The sequence below is a fragment of the Myotis yumanensis genome, unplaced genomic scaffold (genome assembly GCF_028538775.1).
Source record: "Myotis yumanensis isolate MYYU_CA2020_CCGP unplaced genomic scaffold, mMyoYum1.0.hap1 SCAF_16, whole genome shotgun sequence".
NCBI classification, from domain to species: Eukaryota; Metazoa; Chordata; class Mammalia; order Chiroptera; family Vespertilionidae; genus Myotis; species Myotis yumanensis.
The window spans coordinates 52,922,605-52,939,515 of record NW_027223767.1 but is presented as its reverse complement, the minus strand read 5'-3'; the positions used below and the strand labels follow the sequence as shown (position 1 = coordinate 52,939,515).

Here is a 16,911-nt window from a genome sequence, read left to right as displayed (position 1 = left end):
GAACAACATAGCCAGCGTCAGGTGTGCAGGCTGCCCTGATCCCACAGGCCCACTCCCGCCCGCCCTGCGCTGCTGCTTCTGCTGCGTCCTCCGCGACTGCTACTGCCTCCTCTCAGCGCCGAGCCTCTGCCCCCCTCAGGCCGCGGCTGCTGCGGTGAAGGCAGGTGCCCTGGCCCAGCCGCTGGGTCGTCTTTTATTTTTAAAAATGTTTTTATTGGGGATGGAGCCCGCAACCTGGGCATGTGCCCTGACCGGGAATCAAACCGTGTCCTCCCGATTCATAGATCTACGCTCAGCCACTGAGCCACGCCAGCTGGGCTGGCCTTTAGGTTCTAACCCGGGAGGCTCGCAGGCAAGAGGGCAGTGCCATCGAGGCCCATGTTTTGGTAAAAGTGCCAAGAGTGACACGCCACCGTGGAAGGTGCCGCGAGGGGACGGGGAGGGAGCGGGTCAGGCTGGGCCTTCCCGGGCGGGGGGCCGCGCTTCCGCAGGCATGGGCAGCCCCCAGCTCTGTGGGAGGTGAGCCACCCTCCCCTCCTCCAGAGTCCAGAACTTTCCACATCAGAAAAGGTATCTTCACATCAAAGGAAACTTCTCATCTCCAGGCTTCGTGTAAAGAAGCCAGAAGAAACTGTACCTGCCTCCTCCCCAGCGACCGGGGTGAGACCACCTGATGTGGAGAGCCCTGGGACCTGCCCCCCAGGCCGTCCTTGTGGTGCCCTCTGAAGGTACCTTCCAGGCCCCGCGTGGGGCTGGGTGCGAGGGCCAGGAAGGATCTGACCCCGCTGGCCGGGCACGGCGACAGGTGGGCTGAAAGACGAGCCCGTGAACTCGATCTGTGCGCGGGGTGGCCGGCCAGCGGCTCGGTTTCAGCTCTCACGGGGCGAGCATGACCGCGCGGCTTTATATAGCTCCGCGGGCCCATAAAGGCAGGAGGAGCCCTTGCAGAGGGAGCATCGAGCATCAAGCATTGTCGCTGTCCGGCTGGGCGGCTCCTCCCCTGAGCAGTCGGGACCCCGCCGGGGCGGCCACCCCGCTGCCCCCAGGATGCCCAGCAGGACGGTCCGCTATGAGGGCTACAGCCCTCGGCAGCGGCGCCGGCGGATGCTGGCCCAGCGCAGCGTGCGCTTCCCCAACGACGTCCTGTTCCTGGACCACGTCCGCCAGGGCGACCTGGAGCAGGTGGGGCGCTTCATCCGGGCCCGGAAGGTGGCCCTGGACACCCTGTACCCCTCAGGTGAGCGCCCGCAGGGCCGGCCGAGGTCTGTGGGCGGCAGGGAGGGCCTCCGCCTTGACCCCCTCTGTCCTGTCCTGTCCCACCCAGGCCTGGCCGCCCTGCACGAAGCAGTCCTGTCCGGGAACCTGGAGTGTGTGAAGCTGCTGGTCAAATACGGGGCAGACATCCACCAGCGTGACGAGACGGGCTGGACGCCCCTGCACATCGCCTGCAGCGACGGGTACCCCGACATCGCCAGGTGAGGGGGACCAGAGCCCCCCCCCCCCCCCCCCAGCCTCCTGCAGCCTCCAGGAGGAGTCCCCCAGGCTGCCCTGGCGGTGTAGCCAGGACCTCGGGCGCTGGCGTCTCCTCTGCCCTGTGCCCTCCCGGAGCAAAGGGGCGGGTTTCCCCCTCGGCCCACCAGGAACAGGAAACAGGCGGGACTCGGCTGCAGCCTGGGCCCCGGGGCTGGGCAGGTCCCCCAGCCTCTCCCGCTGCAACCAGGCCGCCCTGTGCACAGGTACCTCCTCTCCCGGGGAGCGGACAGGGGGGCGGCCAACGACGACGGCGACCTGCCCGCCGACCTCATCGACCCCGACGCCAAGGACTTGCTGGAGCTCTTCCAGGGCCCGGGGCTGGGCTGAGCCGGCCGCCCCGCGCGCACCATCCACGCGCACCATCCACGCGCGCACCTCCCGCCCGCGGGGCCGGCGCCGGCCAGGACCCCGCTCCTTGGACACACACCCCCCGCGCCCCCGCCCCCGCCGGCCTCCTCTCCGGTGCCTTTTGTACGGTGACACTTTGTACTTTTTCAATAAACATGAGCTGAGCCCGCGGCGCTGCCTTCCTTCCCCGAGACCCAGCGCGCAGAGCGCCCCGCGGGGTCACGTGGCCCGGCTGCTGCGCGGCGCGTGCGCGGGCGTCACTTCCGGCCGGGCCCAGCGGCGGCGGCGGCGGCGGCGGCGAGGTGAGGCGGCGGCGGGGGCGGAGCGGGCGCGGCCGGGACCCGCCCTGGCGCGGCGGCCGCGAGGGCTGGGCAGGGCCCGGGCGGGTCGCGGAGGCCCGTGCGCCCCACCCACCCGCCCCGCGCGGCCCCGCTGGGGGCGCCCCGGCCCGGCCCGGGCGCGGGAGGAGGGGGCGTGGGGACGTGGCGCCCGCGGCCGCCTTCCGGCCTCGCCGCTGCCGCCGCCGAGCGGGACCGAGGTCCCGTCTCCCCTCGAAAGGGACCCTCCCGAGGGCGGCCCCTCCGCAGCCTCCTGCCCCGGTGTCCGCCGGCCCCACCCCGGCCTGCGGGGCCGGTGCGGGCGCCCAGGGGTGCGGCGTGGCCCGCCCCGCCCTCGGGGCTCGCGGGGCCGGAGCGGATGCGCACGGGTGGGGGCCTGGGGCATCGCCCTTCTGGTTCCCGGAGCCACAGCCCAGCTTGTGGCTGGAAAGCCTCCGGGTCACACAGGTGCCCGGGCAGCGCCCGCCCTGCCCCGAAGGAGGCTCCGCGCTCGGCAGGTGGCCTTTCCCCGGACCCCAGGGCGGGACAGGAGCGGGGCGAGGGCACAGCCGAGCAGAGGCCCGAGAGGCCGGCGGGCGGCCCGAGGGTGCAGAGGGCTGAGCGGGGAGCGGGACGGGCGGAGGGGCCGGCGAGATCTTTATTTGGGGGGCGCCCGGGTTTCCAGGTGACGTCGAAGGGGATGCACAAGCCCCAGTCGTTGGGGGGGGGGGGGGGGGGGACCGCTGCTGTGGTCACTCAGGAAGGGGCCTGGCCCCGGTGATGGACGGGCGGCCCGCGGGGGTCGAGCGCCGCAGTGACCTGCAGGCTGCGGGGCGGACCATTGTCTCATTGGCTGGACCTGGGCCGGGGAGAGCCCCCCACGCACAATGGCGGGAAAGTGGAATCTAAGGAAACCCGCTGCTGGGAAATTCCGAAGGGACAGAGCGAGCAGCAGCTGCGTCACGGGTTCTACTCGGAATTCCCGCCGCCACTGTTCTGGGCCGCACATGCCTTCTCTCCCGCCCGACGGTGGCTGTGTGTGGGGAAGGGGCATGAGACGGGGGTCAGAGGCCCGGCTGTGGGCCCCTGGCCTCTCCCAGGCGGTCTCCGGAGCCCTTGGTTCCCATGGAGAGCAAGGTACTGGTGTGAAGGCGCCCTCCACTGCCTGAGCAGGGCCACATCGATGTCAGGGAGGCAGCACGGGCACAGGCGGGCACGGGGGCGTGGAGCCCAGCTGAACCATCCGGGCGGCCCTAGCTGCCGTGGCCCTGGAGGCCCAGCGGTTGGGGTGCAGACCCGACTCTGCTGGGTAGCAGGCTGCTTTACCCACCAAGCCTCCAAAAAGGGGGTTGTCAGGCGCCTCTTCCCAGCCCAGTGTGGGATGTGAGCTGCGTGTAAAGCTCCCAGTGCTGCCTCGCCCGCAACTAGCCATGGCCAGGTGCCTGCCGTGGACAGGTGCCTGCCGTGGACAGGTGCCAGCCGTGGACGGGTGTCTGCCGTAGACGGGTGCCTGCCGTAGACAGGTGTCTGCCGTGGACAGGTGCCAGCCGTGGACAGGTGCCTGCCGTGGACAGGTGTCTGCCGTGGACAGGTGTCTGCCGTGGACAGGTGTCAGCCGTGGCCAGGTGTCTGCCCTGGCCAGTGTCTGCCCTGGCCAGGTGCCAGCCGTGGACAGGTGTCTGCCGTGGACAGGTGTCTGCCCTGGCCAGGTGTCTGCCGTGGACAGGTGTCTGCCATCCACGGGCTCTGCTGTTCTCCACAGCGCCCTGTATTTTTCTGGGTCTCGCCTCCTCTGAGTGGGTGGGGACTGTCGGGTTGCCCAGAACTGCTCCGGTTCACGCTTCGCAGTCAGCATCATCCCTCTCACTCTCAGAAGTGCCCCGTTTGGCGGTACGTTCCTCCGATGATGGCCCTGTCCGTCGTCATAGCGGATAAGCAGCCCTGGAGAGCTCCTTTGAGGTGGTGGCTTCACGCGGCTGTGCCTGGATCCCTGTCGAGCAGGAGGGCCCGGTGAGCACCTTGGGGGCCGCTGTGGCTCAGATGAGGACGCTGAGGCCCAGAGAGAGAAGGGACTGGCCCAGGAGCAGCTGGATGGGTGACCTTCTGCCGCCGAGTGGTTCTGGACTCCGCCCACCAGGCGCTTGGGCTAGTCAAGGCCTACAGAGTGGGGGGTGGGGATGTGTGGTTCTCGTGCTGATGGCAGCCGGCAGAGGTGGCTCTGTGGCAGAGACTGTTTGGGGGTGGGCCAGGGGCCCAGCAGCCGGACACCTGGTGAATGGATTGGGCCAGACCGAGGGCGAGGTGGCAGCAGAGGCCTGGGTGGTGTCCGGGTGAGAAACGGCTTGGGAAGAGGTTGTCGGGAAGATCGTGCTGGCAACGCGTGTTGGGGGATGAGGGAGGTGGTGCAGGAGGCTGTCCCCATTGGGGTGGTCCTCGCACGGGTCCCCCGGGAATGGGGAGAAGTGATGAGCACCTAGACGGAGGCTCTGGGAGGGAGGCCCCTGTGGGCCGAGGGGAGACTGACTGTGTCTTCAGCTCTGAGACTCCAGGGGTTGTGAGCACCTCAGGGCGGCTGCACTCGGAGGGAAGAGCAGGCAGACTGGGACCTGCGGGCGGTGCCCCACGCCCAGCCCGGAGCGGTCAGTCCCTGGGGAGGCCTCTCCGGGTGACAGCACGCGCTGCTTGTGACGACGCTCCGAGCTCACGGCTTGAAGCAGTTGTGCTCGATGATCCTTGTGAGAGGCTCCTGGCAGGGCAGGGCCAGCACAAGGTCCTGGTGAGAAGGGCGGGAGGGAGCTGAGCTGAGGGCTGAAGCCCAGCCCAAAGGGTGGCATGTGGTGGGCCCCCAGCGCAAAGACCAAGCATCTGGGGGCCTGAGGCCCAGCTCGGGGCCAGCTGCTCGAGGCCCAGCCCAGCCAGGCCTGGGGCGGAAGAGACGAAGGGAGCAGGGGGGGAGCCAGGCTGTGACCAGAGGCCGAGGCCGAGCTGCACTGGGAGGAGAGGTGGAGGCTAGCAAGGCTCTGGACCTGGCTGGCCAGGTCGAAGGGCACAGACCGCAGGGAGGCGAGGGCCTGGCCCAGGGCGGGCAGGGTGGTCATCTTGCCGGCATCTCCATCCTGTTGCGTAATTGGAGCTTCCCCTCTGCTCACGGCCACAGCCCCTTGGGGAGTGGCCCTGGGCGCCCCCCTGTGCCCTGGCCCTGGGCAGGAACGCGGGCTGGAGGCCCCTGCCTGGGGGGCCAGGGCTCCAGTGCCTCCTGGAGGCTGGTTTTGTGCGTTTTTGTTCTGGACTTGGCCTGTGGGCGCCTGCTTACCTGCACAGGTGTTTAAACATGGCTGCGTGAGCCGGGGAGGACACACCCACCGACCCACCCTCCTGGCCCTCCGGGAGGGGCTGTGGCTCATGCTGCGGGCAGTCTGAGGGCCCCTGGGATCCAGGGTGAGTGGGGAGGCTCCTGTGCTCAAAGCCCCCTCTCAGGCTCCCCCCCCAGCACCGGGGGTTGCCCTGCTCTGGGACGGGGACCGGCCTGGGACCAGCCCTGTGCAGCCAGTGCCTCACCCTGCGTTGTGTCCAGCTGGCAAGGTTGAGAGTGAGGCTAAAAATAGACTCCCACCCGGGGCTGTAACATCCCCTGGGCAGAGCGCGGGAGAAACAGGCCGGGCTCCAGGGTCCTGGTCACTGGGTCAGGCCTCAGGCTGGCACTTCCTCCTGGCTCACACCCCTCCCCTGCCCTCGCCCTGCTGGCTGCGTCCCCAGCACCAGCTCGCTCACCCCAGCCTCCAGGACCAGGAAGCTGGGCGGGTTCTGGGAGCCATTGGGCTCCTCACCCCTGGAGGCACCCCTGACGGGAAACTGAGGCTCGCGGAAGCAGCATGCCAGGCCCGGCAGGTGCGGGCAGGTGGGGTTCACCTGAGAGGCGCGCTGTGCTTCTGGAAATGGGTGTCCGCCGCCGGCACCATCCGTACCGCCCGACTCTGGGGAGGGGCTCCCGGCAGCTTCCCGGGTGCTGGACTCAGGTGCTCCGGGTCCTCATGCCGCTCCCACCAGTGGGGCCTGCTGCATCCCCAGCCCAGATTGTGGCAGACCCACCCCCGGGGCCCCCCCAGTAGTGAGGCCAGAGCAGTTTGTCATCAGCTTAGAGGGAGGGAGCGGCACCCCACGGCCTCCCCTCTCGGGGGCCCCTGGAGAGGTGACCCGCCCTGTGTCCGGTTTCCCTTCAGAGGCTGAGGGACCCGGCAGCCGAGCGTGAGGACCAGACCCAGCGATGACCAGGTGGGTGTTAGGCCTCCGAGCAGCCTCCGTCCGTCCGTCCTGGGGGCAAGGGGCGTGGGGTCCCCGCCCTGGTCCCCAGACTCTCCTCATGTGCCGGGTCCCCCCAGTTCCCCCGTCTCCAGAGTCGTCTACAACGGCAAGAGGAACAGCAGCCCCCGCTCTCCCCCCAACAGCAGCGAGATCTTCACCCCGGCCCATGAGGAGAATGTGCGCTTCATTTACGAAGGTACAGGCGCCCCCCTGGCCCCCCCACTCCCCCGGCCTTCGGGGCCCAGGCAGGCGGGTGATGGGGCCTGTCCGGGGAGAACAGGTTCTTGTGATGGGGCGGTCAGCACTTGGGGTTCCTAGTGGGCACTGCCCTCAGAGGAGGCAGTGTTTGTAGCTGGTTGGGTTATTTGTGGGGGTGGCGGGGGAGGAGGGCTGTGGAAGACAGATGTGCACCCTCGGGGAACCCAGTGGTGTCCCAGAAGTGGGCTGTGTGCCTGGAGGGGTGAGCGCTGAGCCTCTGGGACCGCAGCCCTGGGCATACATCACAGGATGAGGGGACAGGCCGCTCGAGGAGCCGGGCAGGAGGCCGAGGGGGTGGTCCAGGCGGGTCTCCCTGAGGGAGTGGGGTGCCCTGGGGATGACTTCAGGTCCAGAGCTGGCCAGTCTGGGGGCCACATGCTGTGAGTGGGGAGAGGCTGTGAGGACGCCCTGAGGGGGGGTGCTCTCCCGGCGGGGACGCTGCCCAGTGGGCTGGAGCTCTGACTTCGTCGCCATCCTTAGCCTGGCAGGGCGTGGAGCGGGACCTTCGGAGCCAGATCTCCGGCAACGAGAGGGGCCTGGTGGAGGAGTATGTGGAGAAGGTCCCTAACCCCAGCCTGAAGAGTGAGTGGGCGAGGCCAACGGGGCGGGGTATACGGGGGTGGGCCTGGCAGAGAAGGTCCCTAACCAGCCTGAAGAGAGGGGGCGGGCCGGTGGAGAAGGTCCCTAACCAGCCTGAAGAGAGAGGGCGGAGCCAGTGGAGAAGGTCCCTAACCAGCCTGAAGAGAGGGGGCGGGGCCAGTGGAGAAGGTCCCTAACCAGCCTGAAGAGAGGGGGCGGGCCGGTGGAGAAGGTCCCTAACCAGCCTGAAGAGAGGGGGCGGGCCGGTGGAGAAGGTCCCTAACCAGCCTGAGGAGAGGGGGTGGGGCCAGTGGAGAAGGTCCCTAACCAGCCTGAAGAGAGGGGGCGGGGCCAGTGGAGAAGGTCCCTAACCAGCCTGAGGAGAGGGGGCGGGGCCAGTGGAGAAGGTCCCTAACCAGCCTGAAGAGAGGGGGCGGGGCCAGTGGAGAAGGTCCCTAACCAGCCTGAAGAGAGGGGGCGGGGCCAGTGGAGAAGGTCCCTAACCAGCCTGAGGAGAGGGGGCGGGGCAGGAAAGCCCACCTCTTCCTGTTTCCTGACTGGAGAAGCTGGTGGGCGGGTCCCAGGGCTTCCGGGGTAGGAGCAGGACCTGGCAGGAGCCGCCTCCTGCGCCCCCACTGACCGAGCTGCCCCCGCACAGCCTTCAAGCCCATCGACCTGAGCGACCTGAAGCGCCGCAGCTCGCAGGATGCCAAGAAGTCGTAAAGCCCGCGGGGCCTGGCCTCTGGGAGACCCGTGCGCCTGGGGCGTCCGCTCTCCCCTGGGCCCAGCCCCTGGGAGGGGAGGGGAGCCGGGGCTGCGCTCCCTGTGGGCGGCAAACCCCAGGACCCCGACAGCGTGACTGAAGGCCAGCCTGCCCCCCAGCCCCCCTTTCCTCTGGGCCGTCTCCGTCTCCGCTGTCAGTCCCCGGAGGGCCGCCCTCCAGCCCCGCGCACTCCCGGGCCTGCCCCCAGGATCTTGACCCTGACTCCTCCCTTCCTGTCTCCCCCACTGCCCCAGCCCCGACCCCTGGCCACCTCCAGGGCCTGGGGACTCGTCCAGGTTTGACTCTGAGGTGGCCAGAAGGCAAGACAGGGCGGCCCCACCCACACCCAGCCTGGGTCCCCCACATTGGACACATGGGAGCAAATAACCCCAATCCCTGCACCCCCTCACTGCCCAGCCTGGCCCCTTCCTCCAGGCCTGGGACCCCCCCCCCCCCCCCCCCCCCCCGTGCCTCACAGGGTTCTGGCCCTGGTGTCTGTGCCCTGCAGCCATAGCAGCCCCTCGGCAGGGGCAGGGCCCTGGGGTCCGGTCTGTGCTGTGCTGGGTCGCCAGGGCCCTTTCCCTGTGCTGAGCCCGGGACCGTGAATAAAGGTGGCAATGCTGGTGGCCTCTTGGCAGTCTGTCCCTGCAGCCCACACGCAGGAAACCTGAGGCCAAGTCAAGGCCCCTAAGCCCCGAAATTTTGTCTGATCTCGGGCTCTACTGGGGGCTCGGCCTCTTGGGGGCTGTGAAGGGGGGGCCTGGAGGCCAGGTGGGAAGTGCTGTGGGTCTGGGCCATCCCCTCGGGGCACCCTCTGCAACCTGGGCCCACCGAGAGCCTGCAGGCCACACCGGACAGGCCACACCAGGGTTTACTTTGGGAACATCTCTGCCCAGAGAGCATTTGGGGGCTCGAGTGGCCCCACAGGTGGCTCTGGGAGGTGTCTTCTGGGGGTGGTTCCCCAGCGCCAGACTGCAGGAAGGACAGTCCGTGCAATAAGCAGCCACTGAGGGTGCTGCCCGTGGGCGCTGAGCCGAGTTCTTGTCACCCCGAGGCCTCTGCTCCCGGCCTGGGAGAGTTGTGATGCCTGGGGCTGGGCTGGGCTGGGTCAGACTGGGTTGCTGAGCTGCCCCGCTGTCTGGGGCCGGAAGGGTGTGTGCCAGGGGTGGGCGGGGTCCAGGGGGCTGCAGCCAGAGGCTGAGCGCACCGGGCACACATCACGTCCTGCACGACCTGGACCCGGGACAGGGGAACCAGGCCGCCCTGCATGGCCAGCAGGGGTCCCGCTGGGACGGGGGCGGGCGGGAGCCCAGCAGCCTTTGCCGCAGGTGTGACCCTGAGGAGGTGCTGAGGCTCCGGTGGAAAGTGGTGCCCGCCTCCCGGGGCTGCCCAGTGCGGTGCCCCTGCCACTGTTGGTCACCTCTGGACAGCCGCACAACCCGGAGGCGAGGGCTCCTGGGCAGCAGCTGGTGGCGGCGGCGGAAGCCACAGCCCGGCTGCGAGCCCTGGCGCGTCACCGCCTCCCGTTGTAAAGTGGGGGTGGGCTGTCAGGGTCCAAAGCCCTCTCCCCAGGGGTGGGAGGCCCAGCAGCACATGGGGAGAGGCTAGCATCTGGCTGTGTTTGGTAAAAATCCACCAGATTTTGACTCCACGTGCCTCTGGGTCATCGTCCTGTGGGGCTGGGAGGCGGGGCACTGACCCCAGCTCCCTCAGCCACACAGGCCCTGGCTTCGGCCGGCCCACAGCACTGTCCGTGGCCTCACCACTAGTGGTGGTTCCGCTGGGCCTCTGCACCCCCTCCCTGTGTGGGTGGCCACGGAACACCCCTCCAGGTCCCACTGCCGCTGTCCCAGCTCGGCGTCCGGGTGAGCTGGAGGTCCGCGGGCCTCACAGGCTGGGAGCTCGGTGGCCCTGGAGGCAGAGCTGGGCTCTGGGGCAGGGGAGGGCGTCACTGGGGAGGGGAGGGGCCCAACCCATGGAGGCCCAATCATTGGGCCTGGAGCCCCCCTTACAGCAGCCCCGTCCACCCATGTGGGGCCCAGACATCCCGTGTGGGGCCCCCTAGTGGGCGAGCACTGCCACTTCCTGGTCCCGGGCACTGGGGCTCAGCACCCCCCAGCGGCTGCTCTGGCCGCCTGGCACCCCCAGCAGATTCCTACCCATCAGTCTCACGGGAGGACGCGGCCTGTGAGCGCCCGGCCTTGTTCATGGAGTGGACACTGCCCCCGAGCTGTGGGCACCCACCCAGTTCGCGTCCCCGGTGTCCGCCCGTGTTGTCTGTCTTTCCCTCCTTCATGGACTAACCCCCCCTCCCCGTCCCCCCCCACCCGCACTTGGTGGCATTCCCCACGTCTGCACTGGCGGTCCCCGCGTGTGGTGGTAACAGGCCCCTCCCTCTCCTACGTGAGGCTCCGTGGGGTGGGCGTGGGGCTCGTAGGAGAACTGAGGTCAGATCGCTCTGCCCTGTGCTGAGCGGGGCTGCGGGTCGGAGAAGCAGGGACCTGCTAGGAGGGCGTCCAGCAGCCGTGGGGGAAGGAGCTCCTGTGAACAGCGTGTGGGGAGTGGAGGTGGCCGGTGGAGCGGAGCCCACAGTGTGGATTCCGGAGGGTCCGGGCTGCAGATGGAGGCATCTGGGTATTGATTCTTATTTTTTGAATATTGCTTTTTAAAGATTGACAAGAAGGGAGGAGAGTTGGGCCTGACTGCTGGCGCCCCAGGAGAGGAGGAGGAGGGCGCAGGAAAGGGATTGAGCCTGGAGAGCAGGTGGGGAGGGCGGGCCGAGGGCTGCCCACGTGTCGGAGGCCCAGGAGCTCCGAGCGGACCTGCCGCCTCAGCCTCCACCCCCCGCCCCAAGGGGCAGACATGAGCCACTGTTGCTGGGTTTTCCGTCCGTGCGCCCCTCCCCTGCCCCGCCCGCGCAGCGGTGCTCTCTTCTCCCATGACTCCCAGGGGCGTCAGTATTTACACCATGATGTCTGTGTTTGTATTCAGCGCCGAGACATGTGGTAAACTGTGATTATTTTTTCTTTCCTTCGTTATTAATTGCCTTCTTTTTCATTTGCCGTTTCCTACGTACTAATACCAGTGAGGCCCGCACTCTCCCCGTCATCCCAGTCTCCTCCCAGTGCGGCCGGTCACTGGGGCCTGTTGAGGGTGCCTCCCCGGAGCCTCTGCCCTGCTCAGGGCCCAGGGACCGCCCCCTCCGGCCGAGCACACCTCCTGGGGATGGGCCCTGATGCTCCTGGTGTGATCTCTGTTTATCCAAGTCCATGTTTTCCTCTTCCTGGTCTCCACGCTCTTTTTGTAACACACATACGCGCACACACACGTGCACACACACGTGCACACACACGTGCACATGCACACACGCACATGAGCACGCACACATGTGCACGCGCACACGCGTGCGCACGCACGCACATGTGCACACTCGTGCACAGGCACGTGCACGCGCACACACATGCGCACACACATGCACAGGCACGTGCACACACATACTCGCACACGCACGCACAGGCACGCACGCACGTGCACAGGCACGCACGCACGCACACATACGCGCACAGGCACGCACATACGCGCACGCGCACGCACATACGCGCACACACCTGCACAGGCTGGTTGGGACCCCTGCTCTTTGGGCGCCGAGGGAAGGACTGGGTGCAGGTGCTGGAGGAAGGGGCAGAGGGCCTGGGCCTTTATCTCCTGCTGGAGCGATGCTGTGGTGTGCGGGGCCCTGAGTGAGAAAGGGGGGCCCTCCTCTGGCCCCCCTCCCCCTGCCTGCAGGGCTGCCCACTCAGAACCAGGGTTTACTGGCTGGGCAGGCCCAGCCCGGCCAGGCCTCCACTCCGCCCGACTCCTCTGGCCGCTCCGGTTCCCCTGGGGACGGGACGGGGTAAAGGAGGACAAGGGCAGAGGGACTCGGGTGGGGGGGCAGCAGGAGGCCCCTGGGTGAGCACGCACCCCCAGGCGGTCACTGACCCTGAGCTCAGCCGCCGTGAAGGAGGCCGTGCCTTCCCTGTGCCAGCTGGGGCCACACAGGCTCCCGGGCGCCAAGGGCTGGCAGGTGCCCGGTGGGCAGGGGCTCCCAGAGACTCGGGGCCTCGGGGGCCTGGGCGTGAGGTGGCCCGACGCCTAAGGTCAGGTGCCTCCAGCCTCCGCTGCTCTGGGCAGGCACGGCCTGGGGTCCTGCGAGGTGCAGCCCCACTAAGCACAGGGCACAGGACTCCCCTAATCAGCCTCCTAACCCCCCTCCCCCCTCCTCCGGGCCTCGGGGCGTGGGCGGCTGGGGTGCAGCCCCTCAGGAGGCCCCGTGCCTGGCGGCAGTAATTCTATTTACCTTTCCTGAGAGCCTCCTGTCCTCTCATTTGCTCCCATTAGCCGGCTGTGCCTGAGCGGCTCCAGCCCACGTGGCCGCCCGCCCGCGGTGGGCACCCCTCCCCCAGGCCCAGCGAGCCGCCCAGTGGCTCCAAGAGCAGGGCCACCTGGCTGGCGGCCTGGCTGCGCGCTCTGCTCCAGCCGCCCCTCCTCCTCTGATGGCGCCCCCCTCCCGACACACGTCCCACCAGGCTCTCAGCTCTGCTGCCCGGAGGGGTGACCACAGCCCCGGTGGCCCCTCCCGCCCTCGCCTCCAGCCTCTCCGTCAGACGCTGTGCCCAGGCGCTCTGGGACCTCAGGTGCCGCGGCCCTGCCCACCCCGAGCACCTGGTCGTCCGCCAGCACTCAGCTCCGTCCTGGGGTCAGTCCCCCGCCCGCCCACCGACGGCAGCTCCCAATGGGGAGGACCTGGTGGCCTTGCAGGGGCCGGGGACACTGTGCTGTCACTTCACTCGGACCAGTTCAGTTGGGGTCCCCTGTCCCCCCCACTTCACCTGCTGCGTGCCCTGCGCGCTGCTCAGGTGGCCGGAGCCTGGATGAGGCAGAGGCGAGCGGAGGACTCCAGGCCCAGGTTGTCCGGCAACGTCCCCACTGACCTGAGCGCAGCCCGGCCACCTGTCCATGGGGCAGGAGGTGGCATGTCCGTGGCCTCCCTGGGCCATCGCCCCCCATCACGTTCCTCTCCTGGCAAATGGTGACCCCTGGGGGCCAAAGCTAATGGGGGACTTGCCCTCGGCCTGGGGCGGCTGAGGCCCCTGCCCCGGCGAGAGGTGGCAGCCGGGACCAGCTCCATGGGGCAGCCGGGGCGCTGCCAGCCACCACCACACTCGGTCCCATCGGGGTCCAGCTCCATCCGGTCCATCTGTAAAGTGGGGGGTCCCAGAGGGGAGCGCCAGCCCAGGGGGTGGGAAGAGGACCACTGCGCAAGCTCTTTATTGTTGGAGGACACACATTCCTCCACAGACTCACAGACACACACGGGACACACAGACATGCACTCACGAGAGAGCTCCCCACCCATCCCCCCCCCCATCGGGCCCGCTGGGCACAGAGCAAGTGTGGGGAGGGGAGGGCAGGGCAGGGGAGGGGAGGCCCGCCCTCAGGCCACCGCAGTGGGCCCCGGGGACAGGGGGCCGCTCTGGCTACACCCCAGGCCACTCTGGGGCTTGGTCTGAATTGTTCGCCGTGGCCTCTCACTCCTGAGTCCAGCCCCAGGGGGGCTCCGGGCCTCACAGGGCGCTCTGGGCCCACCCCGGGGGGCGGCTGGCCGCGTGGGGCTCCCCGGAGGGGGCGGGGCCGTGGCTGCCCCCGTTGCTGTCGCAGCCCCCCGGACAGCAGCAGCTTCTCGGTGGGGGCCCCGCTGGCGGACCGGGCCAGGGCCGGGTGGCTGCTGCCCTGGCGCTCCTCCCGCAGCAACTCGCCCAGGCGCCAGCGGCGCCAGCTCCGCTGCAGTTCCGTCTGCACCTGGGGCAGCCAACAGGTGGGGCCGGGCCGGCACCGCCAGTCCCACCCGCTTCCCGCCTCTGGCCCTGAAGGCCGCCTGCACCCGGCTGCGAGCAGGATGGGCTTTGCCACCTGGACGCAGGGGTTGGGGACGGCTGGCACCCGGGCCGTGGCTGCCGCGGGCAAATGCAGGTGGGCATGAAGGCCGGGCGCCTGGGCTCACTCCCCCACCCAGGCCGGTCCCAGACCCTCACCTACCTCCTTGTTGAGGAAACAGTAGAGGACAGCCACCAGCAGGCCCTGCAGAGAGGGGGTGGTCAGCGCGGCCCCGGGGAGGGGGGCGGGCAGCTGGGGGGGCGCGCACCTGGAAGGAGCTGAGGAAGAGGTCGAAATAGAGCTTGACGAAGCGCAGGGTGCCCTGGGCGTGCTCGTCCGTCGCGAAGGCGAACACCATCTCGTGGACCCCCAGCAGGGGGATGAGGGTCAGCGTGGACTTGGCCAGCCTGTGGGGGCGGGGCCTGAGCACGGGCACTGGGCGTCCCGCCTCCCCGCCCGCCCCGCCCGCGCCCGCCCGCACCCACCGGAATTTGTAGTCCGTGTGGTGCATCTGATGGGCCCGCAGCTTGGCCACGAGGATGTGCAGGATTCGGAAGAAAAATGAAGCAGTTGATCTGCACGTGGAGGGCATGGCTCAGGGCGGCCCTGGGGCTGGAGGGCACCCGGCCAGGACGGGCAGCCCAGCCCCAGGCCAGGGCGCCGGCCAGTGTCCTGGCTGAGTGCCGGGCCTCCCTCCCGGTCCGCCCAGGCAGGATGCTGTCTGCCTTCTTGGCCGCCGGCCGCCACAGGCCCAGAGGAGGGGGGCTGAGGCCAACCCCACGGCCTCCCTCCCTGAGGAGCCGCAGGCACGCCATCTCCTCACCAAGGTGGCCAGGGAGAGACGGGGAAGCGCAGGATCCACCAGAAGCCCATGTTGCCGTTGCTGGTCCAGCACCTGCAGGGCGGCCACTCACACCTGTCAGCCCCGCCCCGTCCCGCCCCGCCCCCCCCCCCCATTCCCCTTGGATCTGATCAGTGACTCGGGAAAGAGAGGAGATGATCCCCCATCCCGGGCTCCAGGTGTGCTCACCCCCAATGGCCTCAGGCCAGCGATACCCCTCCCCCCGCCCCCCAGAACTGGCTGCCACCCCCGCAGGCACTGCCAGCACCCGGAGCGGGGAGCCCGGCCGCTGTCCTCACGGAGCAGCTCCTACTCACTGGATGTTCTCGAACAGACACTTCACCACGGCCCAGGGGATGACGAACAGCATGGGGGCGCCTGCGGGGGGGCGGCAGCTGTGGTCCAAGCTCCCGCCGCCTGCCCCCCACCCCCCCTCCCCGGCGGCCCACTCACCCCAGCCGATGCCCAGGTAGAGGGTGAAGACGCTCCTCTCGGGGCCCGGTGGAGAGGCGCAGCAGGCTGTGCAGGTACACGCCCTCCACCAGCAGCCAGCAGGCGTTGGCCACCACGCCATACTGCATGAACACCGCGGCCACCCGGCAGCCCGCCAGCGCCTGGGCGGGCAGTGCAGTGCGTGAGCCGGCCCCGCCCCTGCCCCGCGCCTGCCGCCCGCGGCCCGGCCCGGCCCGGCCCGGCGGGGCGCTCACCTCGTCACTCATCCAGCCCCTCACGCTGAGGTCGTCCCCGAACTCCTGGCTGTAGCGGGTCTTGAGCAGCATGTCGATGACCAGCACGGAGCTGGCCTTGAGCACGAAGGAGGCGAACAGGTTCACGTGGATGTAGTTGCGGGTGCAGTGCAGCTTCCTGTGGGGACGGGAGTCGGCGCCCGCCCGCACCCTGCCCGCCGCGCCCCTCCCGCCCGCGTGGCGTCCGTACCTGAGGCCCAGCAGGATGGCCAGGGCCAGGAGCAGCGCCCCCAGCGAGAGGCAGTACCCCACCGTGTACATCACCTTGGACCCGACCCAGCAGCTTGGCCTCCGCCTCCTGCAAACCACAGTGCTGCTCAGGCAGGACGGGCGGGGCGCTCGCCTGCCCCATGCCCGCTTTGCTGGCCTCCGGCTGACCTGGATCTCAAGCTCCTCCTTGTCCTGCCGGCACTGGGAGGCGTTCCTCAGCGGCTGCCCCTGCGGCCCCCTCACCCACTGCCCGTCGGGCCCGCAGGTCTTGTAGACGAACCTGTGCTGAACTGGGGGGGGGGGGGGGGGGGCGCGATGGTCAGCGCCACGCCCGGAGCCCGGCCCCACCCCCCGTGCCTCTGCAGTTACCTTTTGTGGTACCAGGGCAGGTACCAGGGGCAGGAGATGCTGGCTGTGGTGTTTGGGGGCCGTGTCGGGCCAGCAGGAGTACTTGTCAAAGGTCCTGTTGCAGACCAGCTCTGCAGGGGCGGGCGGGGCTCAGCGCCCGGCCCTCTCGTCCCCTCTGGGGATCCGCTGAGAACCGTCCTCTGCTCCCGCCTCCCAGGCCTCCCTGACCACCTCCGCCTCCCCTGGGCCACTCTGCATTTCCCCCAACCTGCCCCCCACCTACCTGGGGCCCCCCCTCTTCCCAGTTCCCTTCTTCAAAGGGCCTCCCGCTCTGGGGACTGAACCCCCAATTTTGTTGGCTCTCTTCCTGGGCCCAGCACCAACCCTGTGGGCAGTCCCTGCCCCCCTGCCCTGTGCGGGCCCCTTCCCTGCCAGGACAGTGCTGGGCCTCCCAGGCCACCCCTCCTGCTCCTGCCCTCTCTGCACCCCCCGGGGCCTCCAGGACCGTCCAGGACTGACCCCATCCCGGCCTGGCCCCCCCACCCCTGGGCCTGTGAGGTCTGCCCACCTGTCTCAGCCGCCTCCTGTGGCCTCTCAGCCATGGGGGCAGAGACACTGTCCCCAGGCCCCCATGGGTGCGCCCAGAGCAGGGGGCACGGTGCACCCCCAGTGCGGAGGCAAGTTCACCACCTCTTTCCTTTCCTGCTCCTGTGGCCTTGGGCAAGTCACAGCCTCTCGGTGACGCCGTTC

At 69.2% G+C, this 16,911-nt stretch overlaps 3 protein-coding genes across 6 annotated transcripts in view; 2 read left to right on the top strand and 1 right to left on the bottom strand.

Annotated features, from left to right (window-relative positions):
• Positions 1–906: 906 nt before the first annotated feature.
• PPP1R27 (protein phosphatase 1 regulatory subunit 27) lies at positions 907–2,041 on the top strand. Its single transcript, XM_070394406.1, has 3 exons — positions 907–1,237; positions 1,325–1,475; positions 1,737–2,041. The coding sequence occupies exons 1-3, from the start codon at positions 1,048–1,050 to the stop codon at positions 1,858–1,860; spliced, it is 465 nt and encodes a 154-aa protein (XP_070250507.1). The 5' UTR covers positions 907–1,047; the 3' UTR covers positions 1,861–2,041.
• Positions 2,042–2,159: 118 nt separating this feature from the next.
• Positions 2,160–8,726, top strand: MCRIP1 (MAPK regulated corepressor interacting protein 1). Of its 4 annotated transcripts, none has more exons than XM_070393830.1 (5): positions 2,160–2,183; positions 6,419–6,470; positions 6,578–6,696; positions 7,239–7,340; positions 7,996–8,726. In XM_070393830.1, the coding sequence occupies exons 2-5, from the start codon at positions 6,463–6,465 to the stop codon at positions 8,058–8,060; spliced, it is 294 nt and encodes a 97-aa protein (XP_070249931.1). In that variant the 5' UTR covers positions 2,160–2,183; positions 6,419–6,462; the 3' UTR covers positions 8,061–8,726. The 4 variants fall into 4 exon arrangements, with proteins under 4 accessions (XP_070249931.1, XP_070249932.1, XP_070249928.1 ...); XM_070393831.1 differs by lacking the exon at positions 2,160–2,183 and adding an exon at positions 2,613–2,716; XM_070393827.1 differs by lacking the exon at positions 2,160–2,183 and adding an exon at positions 2,947–4,208.
• A 4,194-nt stretch (positions 8,727–12,920) lies between these two features.
• Positions 12,921–16,911, bottom strand: part of GCGR (glucagon receptor) — a 4,598-nt gene continuing 607 nt past the window's right edge. The window contains 14 exon segments of the mRNA XM_070395423.1: positions 12,921–13,009; positions 13,395–13,941; positions 14,179–14,220; positions 14,285–14,423; positions 14,502–14,591; positions 14,849–14,911; positions 15,175–15,235; positions 15,311–15,356; positions 15,358–15,471; positions 15,565–15,721; positions 15,794–15,886; positions 15,962–16,105; positions 16,186–16,241; positions 16,243–16,292. Coding sequence (XP_070251524.1) covers positions 12,921–13,009; positions 13,395–13,941; positions 14,179–14,220; positions 14,285–14,423; positions 14,502–14,591; positions 14,849–14,911; positions 15,175–15,235; positions 15,311–15,356; positions 15,358–15,471; positions 15,565–15,721; positions 15,794–15,886; positions 15,962–16,105; positions 16,186–16,241; positions 16,243–16,292 — 1,691 coding nt within the window.

What these genes read in the sequence shown, in the direction of transcription:
- PPP1R27 (XM_070394406.1), top strand. Translation starts at nt 1,048, where the DNA reads ATGCCCAGCAGGACGGTCCGCTATGAGGGCTACAGCCCTCGGCAGCGG. An exon ending in GGACACCCTGTACCCCTCAG is followed by an intron (nt 1,238 to 1,324) that starts GTGAGCGCCCGC and finishes TGTCCCACCCAG; the next exon opens with GCCTGGCCGCCCTGCACGAA. An exon ending in GGGTACCCCGACATCGCCAG is followed by an intron (nt 1,476 to 1,736) that starts GTGAGGGGGACC and finishes CCCTGTGCACAG; the next exon opens with GTACCTCCTCTCCCGGGGAG.
- MCRIP1 (XM_070393830.1), top strand. An exon ending in TGTGCGCTTCATTTACGAAG is followed by an intron (nt 6,697 to 7,238) that starts GTACAGGCGCCC and finishes CGCCATCCTTAG; the next exon opens with CCTGGCAGGGCGTGGAGCGG. An exon ending in CCCTAACCCCAGCCTGAAGA is followed by an intron (nt 7,341 to 7,995) that starts GTGAGTGGGCGA and finishes GCCCCCGCACAG; the next exon opens with CCTTCAAGCCCATCGACCTG.